At 39.3% G+C, this 27,567-nt stretch overlaps 1 protein-coding gene and 1 long non-coding RNA gene across 4 annotated transcripts in view; one reads left to right on the top strand and one right to left on the bottom strand.

Annotated features, from left to right (window-relative positions):
• The window catches only part of LOC105019356, a 55,410-nt gene that overhangs the window by 21,563 nt on the left and 6,280 nt on the right, over positions 1-27,567 (bottom strand). For 2 of the 3 annotated variants that reach the window (XR_002195859.2, XR_002195860.1), the window contains one exon: positions 10,983-11,123. This is a non-coding gene — a long non-coding RNA (uncharacterized LOC105019356). Of the gene's footprint in view, positions 1-5,758; positions 7,684-10,982; positions 11,124-27,567 lie in introns of those variants that run through there. The other variant, XR_002195858.2, reaches the window with a different exon arrangement.
• en2a (engrailed homeobox 2a) lies at positions 265-5,030 on the top strand. Its single transcript, XM_010885479.4, has 2 exons — positions 265-1,095; positions 3,000-5,030. The coding sequence occupies exons 1-2, from the start codon at positions 612-614 to the stop codon at positions 3,314-3,316; spliced, it is 801 nt and encodes a 266-aa protein (XP_010883781.3). The 5' UTR covers positions 265-611; the 3' UTR covers positions 3,317-5,030.

The raw sequence follows: 27,567 nt of genomic DNA, 5'->3' as shown, positions 1-27,567 counted from the left end.
GAAGGCTATGAACTCAAGTGCAATATTCTGACCGATAAACATAGCGGAAATGCAAGGTAGGTTAGGTATCTCATTTAATTCCTGAACGCTTTTCCTTTAAAAAGGCGAGGTCGGACGTTTGTCGATTACTCTCGAGTCACCGTCATGTGGTAATAAATCTACCAATCTATTGGTCCAAGGCACGTGTCTAGGATAACGGCTGCAACGTCACTTGGGGGCTCGTGTTGAAAATAAGAACACAACTCCAGAGTGAGTGTATTTCAGGATCAGTTAGAAGCCTCATTATTCACCCTTAGTTTAGTCATTGAAGCACTTTTATTGGAGAGACTGAAAACGGAAAGTACCAAATTGGATGGGGACATGACAAATGGTGTCTATCCAGTGCAACAATATAGGATAGCCAAGTTTGGGAATATATGACCAAAACTATGTTTTTGTCTGTGGGCACTATCGCAAAGGGTTGCATGGTGTCCAGCACATTCAACAAGATTTTTTCGTAAAAAACTGTATTCAAACAGTTGAAAAGCTCCCCGTCCAATATAAGTGGATTGCACTCATATCAGTGCAGGAAAGCAATAAAGGGGTTAAGAAAATAACTGGAGAGTATCAGTATGGAAGAAAATGATCATAGCAACAGAGATGCCGAGCGTCAAGTGTCTGCGGATGAGTCGAACAGAGCGATACTTCCGCTGTTACAGGCGCCGGGCAACCTGCAGCAGATCCCGCATCGCGTTACCAATTTCTTTATCGATAACATTTTACGGCCGGACTTTGGGCGGAAAAAAGATGGAAACCCAAACCATGATGAAAGTAGTCTCCCTGCTAGAGAGAACCAAAGTCCGGCTGTTCCAAAAACGGAGCAAGTGGGGAGTACTGTGTCAACAGAGGGAACTTCCACTCCCCATACAGGCAGTGTGGACAAGAAGGCTGAAATAGCAACTGAAGAGCCCTTGAAACCAAGCGGAGAGAATGGAGATCAGTGCCTAAGCTCGGACTCGGATAGTTCTCAAGCCAGCTCAAATGTACCATCAAAACAGCCTATGCTCTGGCCAGCTTGGGTGTACTGCACCAGATACTCGGACAGGCCCTCTTCAGGTAGGATACAAATATTTTCCCTCGTCTTTGTAACCTGAAATACCCCTACCCGTTGTAACACTGACCTCAAAAGCCTTGACCGAGTTCCACAAGGAAAGGAGGGCAAACATTGTTTGCCTCTTTTAAGACGTGAACATTTAAAACTACAATATTATATACTAACAATATTTTAAATGTAGACTATCGTGCAAATATTACCCTAAAAATAAAAGCATGAGCCGATATTAAAATCAAAGACATCTATTGTGTAGCCATGAGTCTGAATAATAAAGGCACCATTCAGACTGCATCAAGCCGCTCAAAATAGCATGTAGAATTGGTTTAAAACTGAAATATGCAGACGTATGCGGTATTTTTAGACTTAACACTATGCTATTAGCAAGTGTGCTAGATAAATAGCCAATAAACATGAATGACTTAAGGAATATAATAGTGATTCTGTAGACATTTCTAAATCGGATATGAGCCTTAAAAACTGTTACAATTATTTTTCCAATTCAACTGAATTCTGTAATAATTTCTTACACAAATCTGCTTTCATGAGTAGCCTATTTAGTTTAATAGCAGGTTAATCAACATACTGCAATGGTCATAGCTTTGAGCTAGACCCTATTCGATGTATATATTAGCCTATTGCTAGTTTGCATGTTAGGCTACTAACTAACATTGATGCAGAGTTATTCAAGCAATAACTACTTTGAGCAAATTCCTAAATGAAAAAATATGGTTTAGTGAAAAAAACGAAAACATTTTCATAAATTATCTCGTGCAAATGTAATGTTTTGTTTAGGGTATTTAGAGAATTTCTCGCAATTGTTATTACAATTATCAGATTAACCATGGACGTTTCCATCAGGACATAGACTACACATTTTCATAACACCGACTTTATATTCGAATGTATTATCATCAATGTCCATAAATCGTATAGTACAAAATGTTCTCATGCATTATGTAACCTAGGCTGCACGGATTCGACTGCTATTCGATTGTATTCCCATGAGCTGCATACCTATAAAGATATAGGCTAAGTTGTTTTATATCCAGCGTTCTTTCAATTAAATCATCTTTCTTTGTCGACCAGGCCTACTTACCAAAACAGACGTCACCACTTGTTTTATCAAATCGTTCTGTATGACGATCTTGTAGGCCCGCCACTCAAAACAATTCAATAAAACCATGAATGCGGGGAAAAACACTGCCATTTACGAACTAGGCCTATTCAAATCCGTCTACAGCGATGCATGCTTACCCACCAAAGTTCAGACCTGGAATAGTAATTTGAAACAACTTAATTCAGTTAACTGCTACCAATTGACAATATCAACACGCCTATAGGCTAGCCTAGCTGTAGGCTATATAAAATGGAAAGGCGGTCTGAAAATTACAGTAAACATATAGGCCTATTTATTAATATTCAAGTTGAATTTCAGATAAGCGTTTCCATTTGTGATAGCCTTTATTTACAGGCCTACTCAGCAATCTCGCAATGCCAAAACAAACTACACCAGACATGGCATAAGATGGCCTGCGTGATTATGCTTTACGTTAGCTGCAGGCATAACGTTTCAACATCAATATTCGCCTTCATTTGAAAATCTTCGGAAAATATTTGTGTAATATGGAATTGTACTCAATTGAATAGAAATGGTAGCCTAAAATGACACATAGGCCCACATTACCCCCCCGCCCCCAGAACCTAGCCTATGGGTTAAGCTATTGCCCTAGAGTACAATAAGGAATTAGTCAAAATTATGAATTAGGGTAGTATATTTTAGGTCTACTACATGGTCGTAGCAATTTAAGCCTATAGACTATGCAATAAGCTTTCACATTTAACATGCAATAATCTTTCACATTTGACATTTGGATTGGTTAATAATAATGGGTTTTTTTAAATACAGGACCGAGATCTCGAAAACCAAAGAAGAAAACCGCAAGCAAAGAGGACAAGCGACCAAGGACGGCCTTCACAGCTGAACAGCTACAAAGACTAAAAACCGAGTTTCAAACCAATCGGTACCTGACGGAACAGCGGCGACAGGCCCTGGCGCAAGAACTCGGCCTTAACGAATCTCAAATCAAAATTTGGTTCCAGAACAAAAGGGCAAAAATCAAAAAGGCCAGTGGTGCAAAAAACACCTTAGCCTTGCACCTGATGGCACAGGGACTGTACAATCATGCTACTACGTCAAAAGATGACAAATCAGACAGCGATTGATTTCGAGTGAGATACAGATCAGTCTTTTTACAATGCAATAATCTCAACGAAGGGCCAGTGTATAGAATATACCAGCATAAATCGATATAGATATTTCTGCAATATCATGTCTATGAAAAGATGTTGTCAAAAAGTACGTTTTCATTATCCTGTAACGTGTATCGTTTTTTTCCAGAAAAAGTATAGGCTATAAACGTATTATATACATATTATTATATTGCTATTCATATTTCTTTTTACATTAGCGCTTTTAACTGGCACTTGACGTTGAGATTTGTCAGTGAAGTGAAAAACAACCTGCTTAAGTCCAAAGAATATTTTCTGCTGCATCCAGGCAACTGTGAATCTTAATAAATTTGCTGACAAGATATTTTATTTCCATGGTCGTTATAATTTTATTGGGTTTGTGTTTGATGTAAAAAGGACATAGCAAGGGGATTTGAGTTTAAGTAATGTTCAGATTTCATTAAAAAGTAGAGGGATTTTGATATATCTTTTGGAACATTATTAGTCTAATCACATAAGTGATTTGCCAGCAATGTTATGGTTAGCAGACAGTATAGCCTACCTAAAATGCTAATATGTAGGATACAAATGTAGTTTCGTCTCAGAACTACATCTAAACAAGTTAATTTCTATTAAACGATGTTGCTGTTAAGTGTAATCAATGTACCAATGCCTCTATGAATAGTTTTTGAAGAGCAATATAAATATTTTCTAGAATTGTTTTTCAATTATAATGCTGCCTATAACCTGAGAGGCAACTCTGTAGCATAGTGACAATGATGAAAAAACTTTTACGCACCCTGGGCTAAAAGCAGAGCCATATATGTATATCTCAAAATATGACTCTGGCTGAAAGGGTAGACTTGCGTTAGTAGGCACAAGGTATTGGATGTATTGATCTCAAAGTCCCATTGATCTTTTTCTCTATACATTTTATTGCTATACACATATATATATTTATATATATATATATATATATATATATCATAAAAGAAGGCGAACCGGTAGTCCCATTATAATTGTTAAAAATCTCTTATTATTTCGAAGGACTTCATATGTGTATTTATATAGATTATATTGAGAGAAAAAAAGTCTATCCAATGACCAGTGTTTCTTTAGAGTAGATTTCTGAGGACTTTACACTGCTTGTTTGTCTCGCAATAACTTCTTTTTGTGAATGAATATGAAAATGGTTTATGGGGCCTTTGCATGAAAGCTGCAATTTCTTGTAGCCTATAGGGCAAATAACTGTGTTTATTCGGTCGTTGTCAATGAGAGTATATGATCGAGCTAAGTTTTAGACTGTATCCATACCAAATTGTGGACTTTTGCCTTTTAAATTTTTTTTGTTTTTGTGTATCTGCAAAAAGTGTGTGTGAATTAAAATCCACCAAACTGAACACACTTTGCCTTAAAGTTCATGTGCGAACTTTTTTATGAAACAGAACTGTGCCGAATCAGAGAAGCAGTATTACTTCAAAATGCAGACTATTTGATTCAAGATGATTGCCTTTATGAAAACTGCTGATAGGACATATTGAATTTACACATCAGCAAATATCTATAGATGAACATGTTTAAATGAAATTACAACAAGGAGTTGTATTACTATACAATGCTATTTTTATTTTAGGTTCAAAGTATTCTTTGGTAATGTATATAATTTGTATCATGTATGTATTGATTGTGTAATTAACTTCCTCCTGAAAAACTGGAAAAGAAAAGTAAATAAACCTCAAAGATAATTCACAAACTTGGCATCTTACTTTTTCTACAATCTCAAGTCCAAGAAAACTGAAGGCCTTGCTGTGACATGGCCATCTTTATGCAAAAATATCTGGAAAAAACGTGACCCGCCATTGCCAAATAGGATTGAAGCCCTTTGGTTGACGTCACTGTTTCGGCAACAACCCTGGGCAAATCACCAATAAGTATCCTTCGTAGTATCCTCTCGACCTAAAGGGTAATGCCAAATATAAACCAAAATACAAATACATGTCGTGTATTCACATGATTTTCACGTGGCCACCTTTTGTAGGTATTATGACTCCTTGAGCGTTTAGGTCCAGCCCAGAACGGCAATTTAAAGGGTAGTCAATTATTAGTTTATGTAGGCTATTTACAAGTCATCTGACAAATTACACTACTGGATTAAAGAAACGGAAATGGCTATTGCACCCGATAATGCTAATCTTCCTACAATAACACATATCATAACAAATCTAAATGGCCATTATCATGGATTTTAAATTCATAGTGAGCAATAACCTTGGTTGCTTGTTAAAAGTGTAAAGTGAATTGGGTTTAGTTTTCCAAAACTTTATGTTGTCATCACACTTGGTCAAGTTACTCAATTAAGGTGGCACACAGTAATTTAAAACGCAGAAATCACACTTGAGTTCATATATATTTTTTATTATGATTAAGATAATCACATTACACAACATAATGAATATTGTTTCCTCATAACTTCGACCATACCAAAATATAGATCAAATGTAGGCTACTGGATATAATTTGAGACATGCTGCAACATTTTAACATTACCACATAACGTACATGTACTCACGTCAAGTGTTCCTTAAATCCAAATGAATTCATGTTAACGAGCCAGCCTGTGCCTGTCTCAGATTGTTTCATTGTCAGAATACACCCAAAACTGCTGCGGATAATTCATTTATTTGGAATGTTTGTGAACAGTTATATCTCGTCCTTGATCACAATATAGAGAAATTAGAAAAAACGCTTTATACCGTTTGAACGTTTTTGGAAAACTTACATGGTCATTATATGATTCATATCTAACACAATACATAATGTTCATCGGAGTACAAATCTGTAAAATAAACGTTTTTGAAATGCACAATTACATGCAATCAGCTCTGAGTTTCACAATTTTGACAAATACATTCTCATGTTGAATTATATGTTCACACAGCTTAGAATTTCTGGTTAAAATATAATTCTACTTTAGAATGTCATCTACTATAGGTTTACAGTAGTGCAAAAGTAAACTTTTCAAGACAATATTTTAACAATATATAAGGATTATCTTGAGTACCTATAATTTCAGCCTAACAGTGGTCTACAACTCCTGGTTTACAGGCCACATTAAGCCTGCAAGTAACACAATGTTTGTTAAACTGATAAGTCCACACAGAGTCAGGAAAAGGCTGGATCATTTGAACCTCACCTGAAACCTGCATTGTGAATGACAGCTAAGGTAGAGAATATGAACTGGAACAGCAATCTCTATAGTGGGTGGAAAACATCCAACTATTAACCAGAAAGGACCCAAGTAAATTTGCAGCTGTCTAAAAACAACAAAGGTAAAAAATAAGGTACTCGTCCCTTGTGTAAAACCTAAAAAGCCTTTACTTTAGTGACTGTTGAATGGAAACAGTTAAAAACACACCAGCAAGTTGCAGCTGACATGCTTATTCAAGGTCCTCTGATGACAAACAATTTGTCTTCACATTCGATGCCGACACAGCACGCCATACTGTTGCATTTGTAAAGCGAGCAGATGAGATTGATTTTGGAAAATGTATGCTATATATGTTTGTCTAGAATAGTTTTAAATTAACCAATTAATCTACACTCCATGCAAAAATACAGGTTATAAAAGAAAGTTTGGCAAGTTAACCTGCAATAAAGCATGCTAGAAGACATGGGAGATAGGTGTGGTTTTGAGCCAACATATTTGTAATTCTCCTCAAGCTTGATCCAGTTCAGCTAACTTCAAGCTGAGATGGTTAACTGAACTGTAAAGGCAACCAGCTGCGTAGGATTGTGAGTCTTATCAACATTTTGTCACTGTTAAACCAACATACTGAATTCATTGTTGCTTTCCCAAGGAAAACAGAAAACAAACTTCTACTTTTCTAATTTAGTTCGCTTCAAGCAAAGTTTGTTGACTGAAAAAACAAACACATCAGCTCTAATTCCTTGCCATATTTAGTTCACTCATATTACAGAATAATGCCAATTATGCAATTAGTTGTTTTTTTAGGATGTGCAGGACTATCAGCTCAAAACTGCTGGTGACTGTTAATAACATCAGCAGCAAACATGTTTTATTTATTCATCTGGATAGATGCCGTCTCTCCACAAATCTGTCAACAACTGAAAATTGCTAGCAAATCTTTCAAACCAAAATATAGCATTAGGCAGCTGACTGTGCATGCAGTGGATGACACAATTTCCAGACAGTTCATTTATCTAATTTTCTTCTTTCATTACTCAGATTGCTTCACCTGCATTGGCATACTTTGGCCGCTAGTCTTTGAGCATAACGCCCAGAACAGCTGTGATGGGAGAAAGGCCAGTCCTCAAAATGCTTCTGAAAATAGTGTGGGGATCTGTCGCCAGGCGGGAAAGAGAAAAGAAGAGAGAGACAGACACAAGTCATTGAGAAAGAAAGAGAGAACGTGAGACAGCAAAGAGAAACCAGTGAAGGTCAAAGCCTCCTGTCATGGCTGCAGGTGGCTCACTCCCCCACTCCGCAGTAACCCATTCTCTACACAGTACGTTCTCACCCAAACCCAGTCCCTGTCTTTTTCTCCTCTCTGTTCCCCTCCCCTTTTCACACACACACACACACACACACACAAAGACTTCTGTAACTTTTAATGTGATATTTTGATGTGAGCATTGGGAAGTTTGAAACCCGCCATCACACTCAAGTAACAGACAAACTGTAAAGCCCTAAAACCTTTTCTTCTTGTTGTGAAGGTTAAAGATGATAGACTGAGATTTCCTAGGTAAACACTGGTTTTCCTTATTGAACAGCGCATTTGAGAGCATACTAACCAAGTACAACATTTGGTTAGCAGTGAGATGAAAGCTTACTTAACTGAAAAAGTTAACAAATAACCAGATGCTACTGTTTCAGCATGCATAAAAAAATACTGTATGAAAATAGAATCGAAGTCATTGCCTTAAAAGTTTACAAGACTTTCCAAAAGTTTCCATTCAACAGGCAGAAAGAAATGGAGTTATAAAAACAAAAAAACTAGAATAAAACCGAGGGAAACAGAGAATACAGGGAAGAAAACAGTAAACTATGAACGTCCCTGGTCCGGCTCTCCTAAAACAGAATTGTGCTATGCCATCCATCTTTTCCACTGTATCATTTGAGCACAGTTTCTAAATGCTCCCTACAGCTCAAGTGGAATCTGCTCCAAGGTGCCCGAGCTTTGCGGCGGAAACATCATTAAAGCAGTGAAAGAAATAAAAGGTGGAGAATGGGGATGACATCAGGCCGATTTCACACTTGGCATTCGAATGGCCGGGCCCAAGCCAGGACCCTTGCCATGCAACACAGATCAAAGCCCACTATCGCCACACCATTGCAAGAAAAAGAAGGCAAAAGAGCACCTCAATATGCTAATCCCCAGGACAAATATATTTTAATCTCGTTAGAATACAAGTTAATGCCACAGCCTGACTGGACTTGGTGGGGAGAACACAAGTGGACAGATGCACCTTTCACCTTTCTTAACGCGGTACTTCTGTCTGGCACGGCTTGACCATAGTCAGGTCCAACTTTCCTTGGGTGACCACCTCAATGCATTAACAAGCCACACACAAACACACATACACACACACACACACACACACACACACACACACACACTAACACACACACACAGTGCACAGGCTGTTTTCATTATGAACAATGATGAGACAAACAGCCATTCCAGCAGTTGTGTCACTGACCCTGTCTGAATCCCCACCAGGGCACCTAACATGCAAAGGAAATGAGTTATTTTGTGGTCCAGTTTGTTCCCCCTTGCATTGAGCCCTTCTCTCCCAATAGCACCTTGGTAACCCTTGATCTCTCATGTATGGGACTCAGAGCACTGGGGCCTGCAGAAGTTGACTGGGCAGACAATGAGAAGCGGATGCATTCTAAAAAGTCACACAGAAGGCAACTCTCATTTCACACACTGTGTTGGAGTGACCACTCGGACGGAGAGGCACAGAATCGTTTTCATGGCAATGCTAGATGTTTTTACGGGGGGTTTCCATTTCTGTTCAGCTCCTTTTCCTCATGTGGGATATCCAATGACCTTTTCTGGTATAGGCCAAACTTCCAATTTTGTCATGTAAAGAGCATTTTCAGTGAAAAAAAAACAGATCAAGCCAAGAATCCATAAACTTGTTGAATACTATTCCTGGAAAGATTTCTCTAAACTAACTCATGAAATAAGGTTGCTAGTCTGTTGATAGATGCACACCAGATACCACTGACTTCAATTGCAGGACAATTAAGAAAAAAGTAACCAAAAATATTTGGTTATAAGTAAGATAATGTTGAGAGACTGGCTGATCATGAAAAAAGTAGGATTATATAAAAAGTTGTTAAATGATACATGCTGATTTCCCTTTATAAAATGAATTCCCTGAACAGACAAACATTTTTAAGCTGGAAGCTCTGGCAAAAGTACATGGAGGTGAAAAAATATACGCTCACGACATTAATTCATGGTAGTTTGAGTATTTGACATTGAAAATTTGATTGGTGTAAGATTGCAAGAAAATCAGCAGTCCACAATTTGTTCTGATAGTTACGTTTCTTGAATGACAGAGTTGTGATATATTGCACTAATCTAAACTAAATTAATTACGTGACTTCCCTTCAAGATTTCCTCATTTTCCAAGTTCATCAACTAAGGCATAACATCAAATACAAATTAGCACCAATTCTCTAAAATTCCATAATTTTAATGTCAAGGCACATCTTTCTCTTAGTTTTGAGTGCACATATGTACCATTTAAAAAGCTACAGAAACCAATATAAAAATGTGAGTGTGTGTACATATATATATATATATATATATATATAGATATATATAGATATATATATATATATGTACATACACACATACCAATTTTAAATGTGTAGCTATACCCACAAAAAAGTATAGACAGGTCTTCCAAAAAATAAGAAAACGGAACATCATGCTCAAATTTCATTTCCAGAACATATTATGTAAAGAAAAGCATAAAAGGAAAAGTAATTAAAGGAAGCGTATACCAGGTATGTTTATGACTCCCCAATAATTCCTACAGTTACTGTAGTTGAACATTTAATAATGACCAATAAACCTCCATTGCGCGGAGTCCAGGCTGAATGTCATGATACAGTTTTCAGCAGTGGAAATCTGAGCTCCACTGACGCTCAAGATGTTGAACTCGGTAACACTAGAACAGAGGTTTCCTAAACTTTTCATGCTTTGAATTCATTCAATATATATTTATGACCCCCACAAACAACATTCCCTACCACGAATGATCTCTGGCACACAAGTCGGTCTGACCCACCATTTTGGCGACACAGCCTGACATCAGTGCATGGTTTTTGTTCCATACTGTACTACCATGAATCATTCTCCAACCGGGTCAAATGGAGAGAGACATTGCAGAAACAACAAGCGTTTGATGTTTCTCATGGCCCATACTTAATACAATACTGAAATCTTTCCATTTAAAACACAGACCATTTACTTTTTTATAACCCCAAAACAGAAGTTATGTTGGCCTAGAGGCAGACCTCCATGTCAATATAATATCTGTCATTTGTAATAGGGGCCTGTGTTGCTGGGGAGAAACAAAGGCACCCAATCAGGGAGGGTCAAGGGCACATCCTACTCACCTCAGGCCCCCTGTGCTGTGCGGGGGACCGACCTGTCACTCATCGTCTCTAGTTACGAGTCATGGCCGACAGAGAGTGTGTGGCCGACGACGTCAGTGTGGGAAACCTATCCTTGGAGCAAAGTCTTTGTGGCGCAAAGCACTGCGGAAATAAAACAAAAACACACCCAAATACATTGGGAACTAGTAAGAATATCATATTTACCAGAGGTGCCTAAGAATAGACCATGATCCAAAGGATTCTTTCCTGTTTGGTGTATAGATGGAATGGCAAAGCGCCGTTTACTGGATCCCAACAATTCATTTAGCCAAAAAAATGATGTCTGAATTAGGCTGCTTTAAAAGTTGCTAGTGCACATGGTTAACAGGTATATAATATGTATAGCCATCTAAAAACAAACCAATAGGAAAAGTGTGAAAACACTGGCAATTGTCTTTGTTTACTGACATCCGTAAAAAAGTAAGTTGTCATCAATCATAAAATTAGCTGAAATATATTAAACCATCTGACCGGAATGTACATTTACCATGTTTTAGAGAACTTGATTACCTGACCAGAACACAAAAACACATTCTACTGAGGGAAACACATGACACAGCGAAAGCATGCAGGACATCATACAGAACATGATACTGCAGGAGGAAAATGGTGCAGCTATATTCTGCAAGCAGAATACATTCTGATCAGTATAAGCACATCTCTGTTGGCCCTTATTAAACACTGATGTGGTAGATAGAGTGGAAGTCTTCATGAAGACATCTCAATGCTAAAATCAAGAAGCTGGTGAAACTGGCCATTAGAAATCCTTGCTTCCATCTATTAATTTGTTAAGTGCTGTTAAAAAAGATCTAATTCAAGAACATTTGCATCACTGCATGAGGTAACGAGTAGGCCAAACTGGATTGAAATTACATCCTTTCAACAGTAAAACTAGCTGAAAATACATTATTCCAAATGGTCCGAAAAGGCGTAATTTCAACTTGAAAACTGGTTGAAAAGATGTCATTTCAACCAGCTTTGCCCACTGGAATGCCTATTCCTTGTGGACTAATTACTTGCTAGGCAAATGCAATAACAGCAATGGTAAATAACATTACTCGCCAGTCTAGTTCCTTATATGACAAGTGTGCGGTCAACAAAACATTATCATTGCTAAGCAACCCAAATTCTATCATTAAGCAGCCAACCATTTCCTATGGCTACAGTCATGGAGAAAATGGTGGTAGGCTAGGCTAACCCATCATCTTTATCAGTAGCCCCTTCCACCTGTGCTGTCCTACACAGATTCTTCCTCTCAGCACGCCCACATAAAACAGCATTCACCCTAAGTACACCAGTGTGCTTTACAATAGATGAAAACCAGCTAAATATGTACAGATAGTTTCTGAGATTGGTGTGGTGAACAGGGAGAGGGGTGGGGATCAGTGAAGTGTGCCACTGCAGTCGCACAGGAGCAGAGGGCGCCTTGCTCTATAGTCCCGCTCACTACCATTTTACTGCAGCTCCTGAGTGGTGGGCGAGTTGGCAACGGCGGCCATGATGGAAAAATCGCTACACCCAGCTCTCCACAAAAACAACAACAACAACCATTGCTTCCTGCAGCCGACTGTATGCTGGCGAATAGGCGCCAGTAATGACAGACAGGCAGAAAATAGCAGTACTATGTGGAACTGATGATTCAAGTTTTACCCTGCGTGGACACTTGGTGACTCTACTGTACTGACGGTTCTATTGTGAACTGAATTGGAACTGGGACAAAAATCTACTTCATGAATCGACTGAATGATCATGTTAAATTGAAAGTTTACAACACAGTAAGAATTTGAACCACTATATAAAAACACTGCAACTACTACTTTAAATGTTTTCAATTGTCCCATTGCCAAACTCAGATTAGCAAACTTATTTAATTACAAATGTCACATTTCTCAAGTTATCAGCCACATTTTCATTATAAGAGGACTGTTTTTCTAGGTGTTGATAATATTTTACCAGTTTGATATTGATTCAATAAAACAAAGAAATTATTTGTTTTATTGAATCAATATCAAATATATTTGGTATATTCTGTTGTCATATAGTCAAATGAGGGCTATGCTGAGTCAGACCTATGAATAGACCATTACATAAATAGTCTACACAAAGTAAAAAAAACGTAATTTATATTTAAAAAATGTCTTGACTCAAAAAAAAAAATATACTCAAAATAAATGCAACTTTACAAATAACTGAACTATTACAATAACATGGTCTTGTATTATTTTACACATATCCAAAGGCATGGATTTATAAAAAAAAAACAAATATTTCAATGATTACTTACTTAAAATTTTATGAAATTAGATGTCAAGATTCCAACTGTAAAATCCAGAAAATCCAGGAAAACACTCATCTTTATCTGCCAAATATACAAAACTCAATATTGCTCCCACAATCATTCCCAAGCGAGCAGGAATAATATGCAAACAAACAAATGTAAAAAAAAGGTTGCTTGTCAAAACAGCGTTTGCTATATACCATCATATCCTTAATTGGTTTTGCATCCGTTCTTGTTCAATTAACATATATCAAAATATACGTCCTCACTAATGTAGAAAATATATAACAAATAAAAAATAAATAACTTCAGATAAACTTTTCTCAATGCATTCACGATACTGACCCTTTCCAGAAGTGTATTATGTGGGTCATAACGACACCCCAATTTTTTCTCTACCCCCCAAAGCCCTAAAACTGAAATAAAAAAAGCCCCATCCCTTTGGGTGACCAGAGTAACTCTTAACCAACTACATTTAAGGTCAGAGTTCATCATTACCCTTTGGCAACACCACAGCAACATGCAAGTGTGTCTAGACAGGTCATAGTGCCCACCCTAACCCAGGCCAACACCCCACCTTCCTCTCACTGGCTTTCCGGAAGGAGGTGTCAGCAGCAGCCAAGTACAGGGTAAACAGAGCAGTGGGGGGGGGGGCGTTCGGCCTTTGGCCCCACAGGGTTGGCTCAGTGCTTTCCACCCTCCGCTGATCAAAGCTGGCGCGTCTTCATGCCAGGACCCTGGTCAAAAGGTGGGGGAGGGTTCAGAGAGATGAACTCTGCGTTTCTGTAATCGGGACGTGTCCAGACCCGATTGTCTCCTTTCACAGTCCAGAATGGACCCTTCCGGTGGCGCTGATTACATTAGGGAGGAGAGGGCTGTTTTCACAAGGGGACGATCACACAAAAGGGGGAGTTCCTGTGTCCCTCTGCCATCTGGTCCCCAAAAATAAGAGAAAAGGTCCTAGGAGGAGAGTAGGTCTGGCGTGCCACGCCTTCCTTTAATTAAAGGGATGCTATTTGAATAGATGGGACGGCTGGACAGATAAGCAAACATACAGTAAAGCCTTGCACATTCAGAGCAGGGACTGGGAACCAATCTGCATGAGCAAATAAAGCCAGGGTGTACAGCTCTGTCAGATGGCTCTAACCATGTTGGAGCCATTCATGCAAATATGCTGCATAACCGCAGAAAACAAAAAAAGGCACGCTCATCTTCTGAGTTACCACCCCAAGCCATTAATTAGTGTCTACACATCTAAATGAATTATTAATACAACATTTGAGACTGTCTTTGAGTTGACAAGTACACTGCTGTACAGTGAAACAAAGTTGAATGATCTGACCAGAGTGATCTCTGGTCAATATGAAGGGGAGATCCACTTGTTTAAAGAGACACAGTTTCTTATAACCATATCCTATGCGTTATTCTGGGAGCTGAAACTTCAAGCAGTCCGCAATTTTGTTAAGGTGAATCCATAAAGTGTTGTCTATGACTAGGCCCAAAAACACACCACCATTTAGGAACACTTCAGAAAACAAATACATAACTATCATCAGGCATTATACGATTATACTGAAACACTTCTCATGTTTAAAACATTCCCCAGATACCATTGAAACATTGTTAAGCTTGAGACTTTGAATCCATGATAATCACTCTATCCTGGATTGTAATCACTTTAATTACTTATTTCCTGGCTAATTACACTTCAAGACCAAACACAGCATTGCGCTGTTGCTGTTCAGATTTGTGTTAGTGTGTGTGTACGTGTATGTGTGTGTCTGTGTGTGTGTCCATCTGTATGCGTGTGAGTGGGTGGGTAAAGGTGGGGTTTAGATCAACTGTTCTGGGACAACATGGGGAACATGGCATGAATACGGCAGGTGTCTGCAGTCAAGTGGAGTATATGAGCACAGTCCCCATCCACACTTATTTGGTTTGGTAAATAGAGTTTGTTCCATGTGACTCTTTTCCAGAGCAACAAATTAAGTTATCAGGTCTTGTGGTTCGCCATTACATCTGCTAACAAACAAGTTGAAAACAAATTCAAATCCTACGGAGGCCTGCCAGTGGCTTTCCAGCAAGGAACTCAAGTCACTGTGTGAAACGAACAAGAACAGACACGACACCTGCAGTTTCCTAGCCAAAGTGTGCTATTGCACACTGCCGAGCACGCCGTTGGAACAGCCTGCCTAACTGATGACAATGACGGCCTAGACTACGGTTCCCATTTCCTCCCAGCAATGTTCCGAAAGTCCTTGGCTTTACTGACAAAAACCCATTGGAAAATCTGCTTTTCTTGTGATGCGCAATTTCTGATAAAACTCACAAAAACATGCAATAAAATCTTTCCAGTAAAAAATATGCTAAACGTCACAGCAGCAGGGTGTAATAAGAGCTGCCCATGCATAACGACAATCCTTACACATAGCCCACGGTTTCCTTGGCACCACTGTTTGCCCACAGTCCTGAAGTTAATGAAAGTGCCCCGAGTCTTTAACGATGAATACACATGAAAAGAAAACAGGACAAATGCTGTCAAGGGGCAAGATTAAAGCTACTTGACAGCAAATCAGAGGATCCAAATGAGATAGGTGAAATGTAGTTTATTTTCATAAATGATCAAATTCCTGTAATTTACTGATTAAACTTTCCCGGTTGAACAAACATACTCCACTGACTTGAATGTCAATCCCATCTTTTAGTGTGCCCCTTCATTAGTGGCATCACCCAAAAATACTGCTCAGTTACACATTTTATTGTTCCACAAGATGGAATAATACTGATCATTTAGCCCATGTTCATTCAAATATGCATGTGAATTATTTGATAAATGAGGCCATTATAGTAGTGAATCGAAGATGGTATTCAAAATTCCCAACCTTTTAAGTGATTCAACTCATAAAAACTTTTTGCTGAAAGGGAAAATTAAGTACATTATGACATCATGTTAAATTATTCTTAACCCGAAAGGAAGTCCATGGGCAATGAGAAACTGTCCTCCATGGTTCAGTTCCCTATACATCCACTAGAAAAACATCAGATACCTTTACATCAATAGCTATTTACCAATCAAGTTACTGAGGTGATAGCTGCAACCGAGCACTGCATTTTTAAATGTTATTAATTGGGCCTGGGTCTAAAGCTGTCAAAAACTAACTTTACCATTGAGATCAATAAGGGGACCAAAGAGGTCAGAGCAGTAAGCCCTGCTAAGAGACTCAGTTGACGCCACGAAACACTAAGCACTTTGTAAGGCGCTATAAAAAACAAGCCGGGTTTAACCACACTAACAAGAAAAATATCAATTTCACATTTGGTTTAGTGCTTTCACACCTTGTGTCACCGATACTGAGAGTTGGGCTGTGGAAGACAAAACAGCACTCCTGAATAAGGATTGTGTTATTGCCTATCAATTAGGATCAAAGGGGGATTAACTCACATGGCTTGTGGGCAGGGGGGAGGTGGAGTCAGGGCTCTCACACAGTGTCTGAAAAGCAGGGGGTCACACCTCCGACTTCATTAGGAATGACCTTTGCGTGCTATTGTGTGATGGGGGAAGGACACGGTGCCGTCTGCATTTCCCCTTTGCTGATTTTCCATGGAATCCAACGGAGGAAACGAGCCAAAGGCACGCTGGCTCGCGCTCACTGAGATATGAAATCCACCCTAAAGGTGTCCTGATTGACATGGGCTTCCACGGTTTGCAGCAGGTGGGTATTTATCCTCCAACCCCCACCCATCCTGTTCGAAGACATAATTTCTTCCACCTTTGAGAGGGTTAAAATTTACTAATTAGTCATGGTTCTTCTAGCAATAAGGAACCACGGGGTAGACTGGTTACAACTCTGCTCCGGCTAGGCGTCTTGATTCACGAAAGGTCACAGCTGAAGGAAAGAAAGCAGGTATTCCAGGTGAACAGAATGAGACACTAATTATGAAAAAATGCCTACACCCCCGCAGGAAGAAAAGTGACATGTGTACGGGGAAGTGAAATGAGGAAAACAAAGTATATTCAAGTACAGTTCTTCAGTACATTTGTAGAATGAACATTCAATGATGTTTAGGTTAATTTACAAAGATATTCTTCAGGCACTGTTACCCTCTGTCTGAATAGTCAATGTGACATAATGTGTATCTGAAAAGTAACTGAAAGGCTGTTAGATCGACTGCTGAAGCCGGCAAGGTGAAAAATGTGTGAAAATGTGTGAAAAACGTTCTATCTTTGAGCAACACAGTTAACACTGATTTCCCAGAGTGGCTCTGCATAACAATGTCTTGTTGTGGCCCAACTCTCTATCAAGACACTATGTTGGTCTTGCTTCTTTTAAATCTGGAATTGACAAGGTGAAATGGTGCAACTGGTTTTCTCAGGCATATTTTACACCGTTTTTGTTTATGAAAGGAGGAAAAGAACATACAGCATTTTAGTAAATAAAAATGTAGCCGTAAATACCCCGCTGTTATTTTATGTATGCAATGTTACTAAAGGGGAAAAACAGTGTTCATTGTGTAAAATGATGTCTTTGTTGTAATAGTGCAAACAGACATTTACTTTTACAGCTAGATTCCAGTTCAAGAGATTTTCACGTAATCTCAATTAATTTAACTGAATGTGGGTCAGTGAAGAACTACAATTAAAATTTCAAACAAATCTGTAATAATATATATAAAAGAAAAAATATGAAAAAAGCGAGATAAACAGTCTTTCATTATTCTGCAAACCGACACCTCCAGATATGAATATATTTCTTTCCTTTTCCTCTTTTATTAAAGTCCTTCAATTTTTTCTATTAACAAAGCAATAATGACAGATTAGCATGAGAGCAACCCATGCCCATTCATACCATTAGTTAATTTAAGCCTAATACACTCTACATAAGTAACTATGGCAGTGAATGTATTATGCTGTATCCTATGACAAGTGATGCATTTAGTAGTAAGAAAGCTAAACATTCTTAACATAAAATGCCATCTGAGGACAAAGGTCTCCCATCAAATAGCCCTCTAGTCAATATGGGTAGTCTTCAAGGCTAGGGGCTGAAGTCAAATGCTTTGTTCTAACTCCTATGGAGGGTTTCAGAAAGTAATAAAACCAAGTTTGAAAGGCAGTGCCTGAAGAATATGTCATTCTTTAAATTTTAGCTCTGCAGCAGGTGCAGGAACGATGAAGATCACAACATAACAGAAGCCAGATCGTCCTTCTTCTTTTTAACCACTTTCTCAACCTGAAATATTTGCCAACAAATACGGGCTGGAGGAGAACGCATTGCCCAAGCCAAAAACCACAGTTCAGCTCACAGTAGCCCAAGCAAAAATAAAAAGCTATATTCAAATAATAGGAGTTGTGTCTGAATGAGATTTTTTTGGTTGAACCTTTTCTAATATCCTGCTGCCTTGCCTAATTATCCACTCATTTCCAATAAGGCTTTAGGTGATTAGCCAACCAGGTGGGCAAACATCGTTCATTCTACTGCTCCTGGCATCAGCTCATCAATGTACATAGCTCCGAGCATGGTGTCTGGTTTTTGGTCAACCTTGAGTATTTTTCGAGCTGACATTAATGCAGCTGAGATGGTGTCAATTAAAAAACTTGAGGAACGAGAGCTGATGGGTGCTTTGTTTCAACAATGCAAGCTTTATATACATTTCACAGGGTAAAACAGCAACAGAGTACCACCTACATGTGAAAGTCAGTAGCAATCATTCAACAGTACAATTTGCCAGAGCTCATGTGTAAACCAAAAAGTGTTTTAGTCCATTGCCAAACATCCTTGTCTGAATATTACTTGTCCACACTCTGACACAATGTACATAGGAAAAGAGTAGCACTTGATATTTAACTAGAGAAATATATGTCTGAGGAGCCTTATATCCAGCGTATTTCGCTCTGGCCGTGAAGCCCTGAAAATCATTGTATGCCCTACGGACACCTGTGCCCCCGCAAGTCAAAGTCTCGCGGTCAACAGTCGTATTTTTTGTTTGTAGTTCGCAACTGAGAACAACCGCAAGAACGGACTACATGTGTGTAAGCAAGCTAGCTACTTATCGATAGATATCGGACTTAGTGCATACTCGAATCAAACCGCTCCGTTTTGGAAGGTGCGTTCATGGGCAACTGGGAAGTGGGAAAGTTCCAACCTCCGAGTGTGAGAATACACCTGCACGTTTCTTGAGAGCTCCGATTATTAACGTTAGGGTTGGCATCACTAGAAATGGCAGCGTTTGTGGTGAAAGATTAAAAAACTACTTACTCCGCGCACAAACAAGTCATCACATTTGTTTATTTAGGTCGTACTCATTAGTGCAGGCTATTGGGATGTTAATGCATACATCGCGGTTTACTTTTGTGTGGTAATGTTAGCCTTCTGCCTGGCTAGCCTTAAAGTTACTTAACAGTCAATATCGTTGCCTCTGTCGTCCTCATGTGAATGCATGGAATGAAACAAATTCCAGAATCTACACTCACCTAAAGGATTATTAGGAACACCTGTTCAATTTCTCATTAATGCAATTATCCAATCAACCAATCACATGGCAGTTGCTTCAATGCATTTAGGGGTGTGGTCCTGGTCAAGACAATCTCCTGAACTCCAAACTGAATGTCAGAATGGGAAAGAAAGGTGATTTAAGCAATTTTGAGCGTGGCATGGTTGTTGGTGCCAGGCGGGCCGGTCTGAGTATTTCACAATCTGCTCAGTTACTGGGATTTTCACGCACAACCATTTCTAAGGTTTACAAAGAATGGTGTGAAAAGGGAAAAACATCCAGTATGCGGCAGTCCTGTGGGGGCGAAAATGCCTTGTTGATGCTAGAGGTCAGAGGAGAATGGGCCGACTGATTCAAGCTGATAGAAGAGCAACTTTGACTGAAATAACCACTCGTTACAACCGAGGTATGCAGCAAAGCATTTGTGAAGCCACAACACGCACAACCTTGAGGCGGATGGGCTACAACAGCAGAAGACCCCACCGGGTACCACTCATCTCCACTACAAATAGGAAAAAGAAGCTACAATTTGCACAAGCTCACCAAAATTGGACAGTTGAAGACTGGAAGAATGTTGCCTGGTCTGATGAGTCTCGATTTCTGTTGAGACATTCAGATGGTAGAGTCAGAATATGGCGTAAACAGAATGAGAACATGGATCCATCATGCCTTGTTACCACTGTGCAGGCTGGTGGTGGTGGTGTAATGGTGTGGGGGATGTTTTCTTGGCACACTTTAGGCCCCTTAGTGACAATTGGGTTTAAATGCCACGGCCTACCTGAGCATTGTTTCTGACCATGTCCATCCCTTTATGACCACCATGTACCCATCCTCTGATGGCTATTTCCAGCAGGATAATGCACCATGTCATAAAGCTCGAATCATTTCAAATTGGTTTCTTGAACATGACAATGAGTTCACTGTACTGAAATGGCCCCCACAGTCACCAGATCTCAACCCAATGGAGCATCTTTGGGATGTGGTGGAACGGGTGCTTCGTGCCCTGGATGTGCATCCCACAAATCTCCATCAACTGCAAGATGCTATCCTATCAATGTGGGCCAACATTTCTAAAGAACGCTTTCAGCACCTTGTTGAATCAATGCCACATAGAATTAAGGCAGTTCTGAAGGCGAAAGGGGGTCAAACACAGTATTATTATGGTGTTCCTAATAATCCTTTAGGTGAGTGTATAACAAATTTGAGGGAAGAGTAGATGTAACCTCAAGGATTAAAACATGATCATTGAACTTTTTATGTGGAAAGACCATATCTGTTTTAATAAGTTATTGTTCAAAGTATGATACAAAAAAAGTTCATGATTTTTTTCAGCGATTCAAGTTGTTTATTTGTAAGCTCCAAATCTCCTATTCCACTCAATGGCCTTTGTGCTCTGGCATGTGGCCTTGGTGCTGTAAACATTTTGGAGACAGCGAAGGCCATGGCCTTTCCCCTAAAATGATGAAGTTAATTTGTCAAATGCATAAGAATCTCAATGTTAAAACTAATTCAGCAATACTGCTGTTAACTGGACTCCCACTTTTGTTTACTAACCTTGCCCCCTAGAGCAGAGTGAGGTAGAGTTTGAGATCATTTTTCAAACATACATTTTAATGTTGATATTCAAATACACATTTTAATTATTATGTATGTAAGAATATTGAAATACAGTAATAACATTTGGACAGCCCACCACAAGGAGTGACTCATGCACAATGATATAATGTAGTTTGGAAGGTTACTAATCAGATATGGTTGCTTTGACTCAATGCGCTCTAGTGACTCCTTGTGATGGCTAGGATGCCTGTGAGCTCAATCGAGGTGGAAGGCTGGAAAATGTGTTCTTCCGAATTGACAGTGATTCCGATCTAGACTTCCTGGTTGAGCAACCAGGATAATAACAACCAGAACAGCATCAGATGTGCTTTGGAAGAAACATCTCAACCTCCACTCTCCTGAGTACACTGGGAGATGCTGTGACAAAGCAGGGCCTAAATAACTGTCTAAAAGGAAAACTGTCTAAAAGTAAAAACAAGAGAAGAAAATACAGTGGGGAGAACAAGTATTTGATACACTGCCAATTTTGCAGGTTTTTCCACTTATAAAGCATGTAGAAGTCTGTAATTTTTATCATAGATACTCTTCAGCTGTGAGTGACGGAATCTAAAACAAAAATCCAGAAAATCACATTGTATGATTTTTAAGTTATGAATTAGCATTTTATTGCATGACATAAGTATTTGATACATCAGATAGGCAGAACTTATTATTTGGTACAGAAACCTTTGTTTGCAATTACAGAGACCATACGTTTCCTGTAGTTCTTGACCAGGTTTGCACAAACTGCAGCAGGGATTTTGGCCCACTCCTCCATACAGACCTTCTCCAGATACTTCAGGTTTCGGGGCTGTTGCTGGGCAATACAGGCTTTCAGCTCCCTCCAAAGATTTTCTATTGGGTTCAGGTCTGGAGACTGGCAAGGCCACTCCAGGACCTTGAGATGCTTCTTACGGAGCCACTCCTTAGTTTCCCTGGCTGTGTGTTTCGGGTCGTTGTCATGCTGGATGACCCAGCCACGACCCATCTTCAATGCTCTTACTGATGGAAGGAGGTTGTTGGCCAAGATCTCGCGATACATGGCCCCATCCATCCACCCCTCAATACGGTGCAGTCGTTCTGTTCCCTTTGCAGAAAAGCATCCCCAAAGAATGATGTTTCCACCTCCATGCTTCACGGTTGGGATGGTGTTCTTGGGGTTGTGCTCATCCTTCTTCCTCCAAACACGGCAAGTGGAGTTTAGACCAAGAAGCTCTATTTTTGTCTCATCAGACCACATGACCTTCTCCCATTCCTCCTCAGGATCATCCATATGGTCATTGGCAAACTTCAGAAGGGCCTGGACATGCGCTGGCTTGAGCAGGGGGACCTTGCGTGCGCTGCACGATTTTAATCCATGACGGTGTAGTGTGTTACTAATGGTTTTCTTTGAGACTGTGGTCCCAGCTCTCTTCAGGTCATTGACCAGTAGTTCTGGGCTAATCCCTCACCTTCCTCATGATCATTGATGCTCCACGAGGTGAGATCTTGCATGGAGCCCCAGACCGAGGGAGATTGACCGTCGTCTTCAGCTTCTTCCATTTTCTAATAATTGCAACAACAGTTGTTGCCTTCTCACCAAGCTGCTTGCCTATTGTCCGGTAGCCCATCCCAGCCTTGTGCAGGTCTACAATTTTATCCCTGATGTCCTTACACAGCTCTCTGGTCTTGGCCATTGTGGAGAGGTTGGAGTCTGTTTGATTGAGTGTGTGGACAGGTGTCTTTTATTCAGGCAACGAATTCAAACAAGTGCAGTTAATACAGGTAATGAGTGGATAACAGGAGGGCTTCTTAAAGAAAAACTATGTCTGTGAGAGCCGGAATTCCGTCTCGCACAGTTGAAGTGTACCTATGATAAAAATGACAGACCTCTACATGCTTTATAAGTAGGAAAACCTGCAAAATCGGCAGTGTGTCAAATACTTGTTCTCCCCACTGTATCTACAGGCCATGCTGGACCAATGGGCATTGACAGTATGCAGCAACCAGAATTAGAACAGCTGGCCATATTGAAACAGGTGTACTATTAGTCAGTGACTCAGACCACAGTACCGTTTGAGGGCCAGGCTGAAAGATTTTCCATCAAATGAAACAGTAGAAATTGCTCAAAAACAAGAGTGTTATCAAATGGCTGATTCAAAACCCAGATCTCAGTCCCATTGAAACACTATGGGGGGAATTGAAGTGGGCCATACATGCAAGAAAGCCTTCGAACATGACACAGTTGAAGCAGTACTGTAAAGAAGAGTGGGCAAAAATGTAACAGACTGATAGACAGTTACAAGAAATGGCTACATTAAATTATTTCAGCCAAAGTGGGCAACACCAGCTATTCAAGCTAGGAGTGCACTGTACTTCTGCAGTATGAAATTGCATTTCTGTATATCTTTGACTAATAAACGATGGCAAAGTATAATATTTCAGTGTAATTTGTTAAATAAGGCTACCTTCATCTGTCAATAGTGTTGAATCTCTAAATTAAATAAAATAAAAAAAAGTTCCAGGCGCTGCATTTACTTTTCCTATAACTGTATATGTAAAAACATTACAGTTATACCCTTATTTTTGAGCACTTTGTGCCCCCTCGTCTTGCAAGGATGAAAGCAGAGTGCCCTTTTTCTATATTTTTCTTAAAGCATTCCTCCACTAAAATAACAAAATAACTGTAATAACAACTTGTGGCAAAACATGAAAAGGGGCTCTTTGTGTTATTCCACAATTCATTTCTTCCATGGGGGATTTTAATATCTACTTCAAACAAGGTCTGTGTGTCATGTAGGCTTAAACCACCTCTTTATTTTATTTTTCATCTATATCCTAACGTGATAATCAATATCTTTGCCAACATTTTGCACAGAGAAATGATACAAATGTTAACATGTGTCACCTTGTCCTGATGACATTTACACTGTTATCAAAATGCTGAGGAAATCTGGAACTTATTTCAATTGGATCTAAATATCCCCTATGGAACAAATGAATGGTGTAATGCGAAAACAGCTGCTTTCAGGTTTTTCTGCAATTATGACACAATAACTATTCCTCTACATACACCCTTATCCAGAGCGACTTTCAGTAGTGAGTGCATACATTTACAACTTAGTCCCCTGAAGGAATCAAACCCACCGCCTCAACTGTTGCAAGCGCCATGCTCTACTAACAGAGCTACAGGAAATTGTTCAAGTGAGTCGATTTTGTTGTCAATTCACCATTTTCTTTATTTTTATCCAGGCTTTGGGTCATGACTTGCTGGGGGATCCACTTGCACATACGTTTTAGCCCCCTAAAATATCCTGAAATGGTAATGTTCATGATGCCATTGACATTAACAAGGGGTCCGGGACCAGTGGAACCGTAATAACACTATAACACACCATTATTATGGTAGTGGGTATGAGGTGACATTCTGCATACATGTCCTTGTTTCGACAGCAAACACATTGCTAGCACATGGCAAAACAGATCTTATTTTTTTATGATACAACCCAGTTCCTATCAAGTGTCAATTCAAAATCAAGGCAGTGATCGCTCTCAAGCAAGGCTCTTTTTCTGGCAAATCTTCAAAATAGGCTATTGGGATGGAGGTGGCGTCTAACTGTAGATTGATTGCAAACAGTAGACGTTAATTTTTCTTTTGCCTCCCAAACCATTGTCCTCAGTGTGTGTGACAGCAAGATGCACTTTTGTACTCAAGCAGGCAGGTTTATCACTTACTAGTTTTAACATTATTGCACTAATAATGGTAATTATTTTGTACCAACTGCATGACTCATTTGACGAATCATCTCTTCATTTGTGAGTTATTTGTCTCAGCCCATAGAGATCGATGATAAGTAGACTTTACCTGCATGGTAACTCATCTTTATACCGCAGTGAAACACAAAGCCATGGAAGAACATGTTACAGTTCCTTAAGACTGACATGTACATGAAAAAATTGACTTAATGCAGATGTAATTGTTTAATATGTTTTATAAAAATCTGCGGGGTTCCAATCATTCTGACTATTGTTCACTGAAAAATGTGTAATTAATGTTAAGCAATTTTATGAGTATAAAATAGTTTTCTAAAGTGAAATACAGCTCTTCAACAGTTTGTTACATATAATACCAATAATGTTGTAGGTTACCTCAAAATTGTTTCACACTGACAGTTTGAAATGACTCAAATCCATTTTATTGCCCAAATCAGATTTGTGGCCTGCATTCTGAACAGTTAAACACCTCATGAATTCAGATGTCAAGGTACATTCCAAACCACATTCATGTGTTACAAAATCAAATACAAATCTGATATCTGGCTTTGTGACATGTGTCTATCATATCAGATTTATTTGTCCGTATGCAACATTTTGTCAGACATCAGCGTTTGTTTACAAACGGGCATTCATGGGGTTACATTACGTAACCAGGCTATTATTCCATAGGGAATAGAAGACAGACAGTCATTAGCACAGTAAAAAACATGGATATCAAAGTGAATATTCGTCTAATTCTTCATGATTTATTTATTATAACAGTCACACAATGTAATTACTTAAATTACATTTTCATATTTGAATTGCTTTCACTGCTTAACATTTAAAAGTGTTCTTTTTCCAGTTGATGAGTGAATGCTAACAGCTACACACCATTCGTATCAGCTGTAGCCTAGCTAACATGAAGAAATTGGTGTAGGTAGTAAAAGTTGTTTTTAGCTGTAATGCAGTGGATTGTTGACGTTGAAGTGAACATATATTGAGGTTGACATCTGTTGAAGCATCATATTAAAATGTTTACCCCAACAAAGTCAGTTAGAGTCTGGTTCAAACTGGTTCCATGGAGGGCCAAGTGTCTGCAGGTGTGCTTCATTGGTTAATTAGATTACTAATTATTTAAGATCTTCCTTCACCTGGCTCTATTTGGTCTCAGCTGGACACCAATTGAAAGGAAAAACCAAAAACCAGCATTCACTCAGCCCTCTTTGGGACCGATTTGATTCCTCTGGCCTACACATACGATCAGACTGTAGCATAAATGTAGGCTAATTTTGCTGGGGGCAACGAGTAGATTCATAAGCTTTCCCATCGTCATCTTTCCCCCACATATTGCCATGACATTTCCACTGTCTATATTAGATCAGACACCACTATCTGAATGCAAATAAATCAAATTTTGTACTTGTAAAGGTTGTTTGGACTCTCAGTATGCCAAGTCACATATAAAAAGAAAACATGTTTTAGCGTTAGGGTTACAAAACTAGGGCCTTTTCTTTTTACACGTTAAAGATTTATGCAGTAGTTTAATTAGTATAAATGGTATTGAAACCCCACTCCCTTTTTTAAGTAAACAGGTTGTAATTGGTTATGCTGTCATTTCAGTTATGTAGCGCCCAATAAGGGGAGGGAATGTTGGGGCCAGTTTGGCTGATTGGATGAGCTTGGGGGTTACGAATACCACTTGAGAGGAAAATGGTTAAACATGCTAGTTGTCAATGGCAGAGCCCTCCCGTATAAGAACACTACATTACTAGGGCTTGGTTAAAGCTGGTACTCTGGGATTGGGGTCAGGCATGGTGCTAAGGCTGGCAGGGCTGAACCAGGGCAGGGGCTTGAAATAGAGAGAGCATAGTATGACTGGGCTGGGTCCTGATACGGTAGAGCGTAGATGGCCTGAGGTCAGGGCTGCTCTGGTTTGAATAAACACCTACTGAGGCCGCATGGGCTTATGTACTACTGCAGTATGGGTTCAAATCAAATTCAAATCATGCCTATTGATCTATCAGTAAATAATTCTCCCCTAGCTAACTTTCTCCACTTTCCTGTCAAATTTAACATTAAAAAAGCCTGAAAATATATTTCTTTAGGTTAGCCACTTGGTTAGGCTCTGAATGGTCTGGGTTGAGGCCTGGACCGAATCTTGCATGTTGTTTGGTGGACGTCATTCACCACTGGTGAAGCCAGGAAGCTGGCCCCTCCCTCTTAGCGTTGCCATCTCGCGTTTTGTCACAATGTAACAAAAGCTGATATTAAATATAGGATTGGATGAGAAAGGTTATTCAGAAGTCCAGCCACAGTCTAGTTTGTTTGATGTGGTGTGTACTGGCCAATGAGAGATTATTTCTAAACTGTTGCTTTGCTTCAAGGAAACACATCTAATACTAGGGGAAATTAAGAATGTCATTTTTTTGGTATCTCCTAACATAC

The sequence above is a fragment of the Esox lucius genome, chromosome 21 (genome assembly GCF_011004845.1).
Source record: "Esox lucius isolate fEsoLuc1 chromosome 21, fEsoLuc1.pri, whole genome shotgun sequence".
Lineage (NCBI taxonomy): Eukaryota > Metazoa > Chordata > Actinopteri > Esociformes > Esocidae > Esox > Esox lucius.
This window is presented reverse-complemented; position numbering and strand designations above follow the sequence as displayed.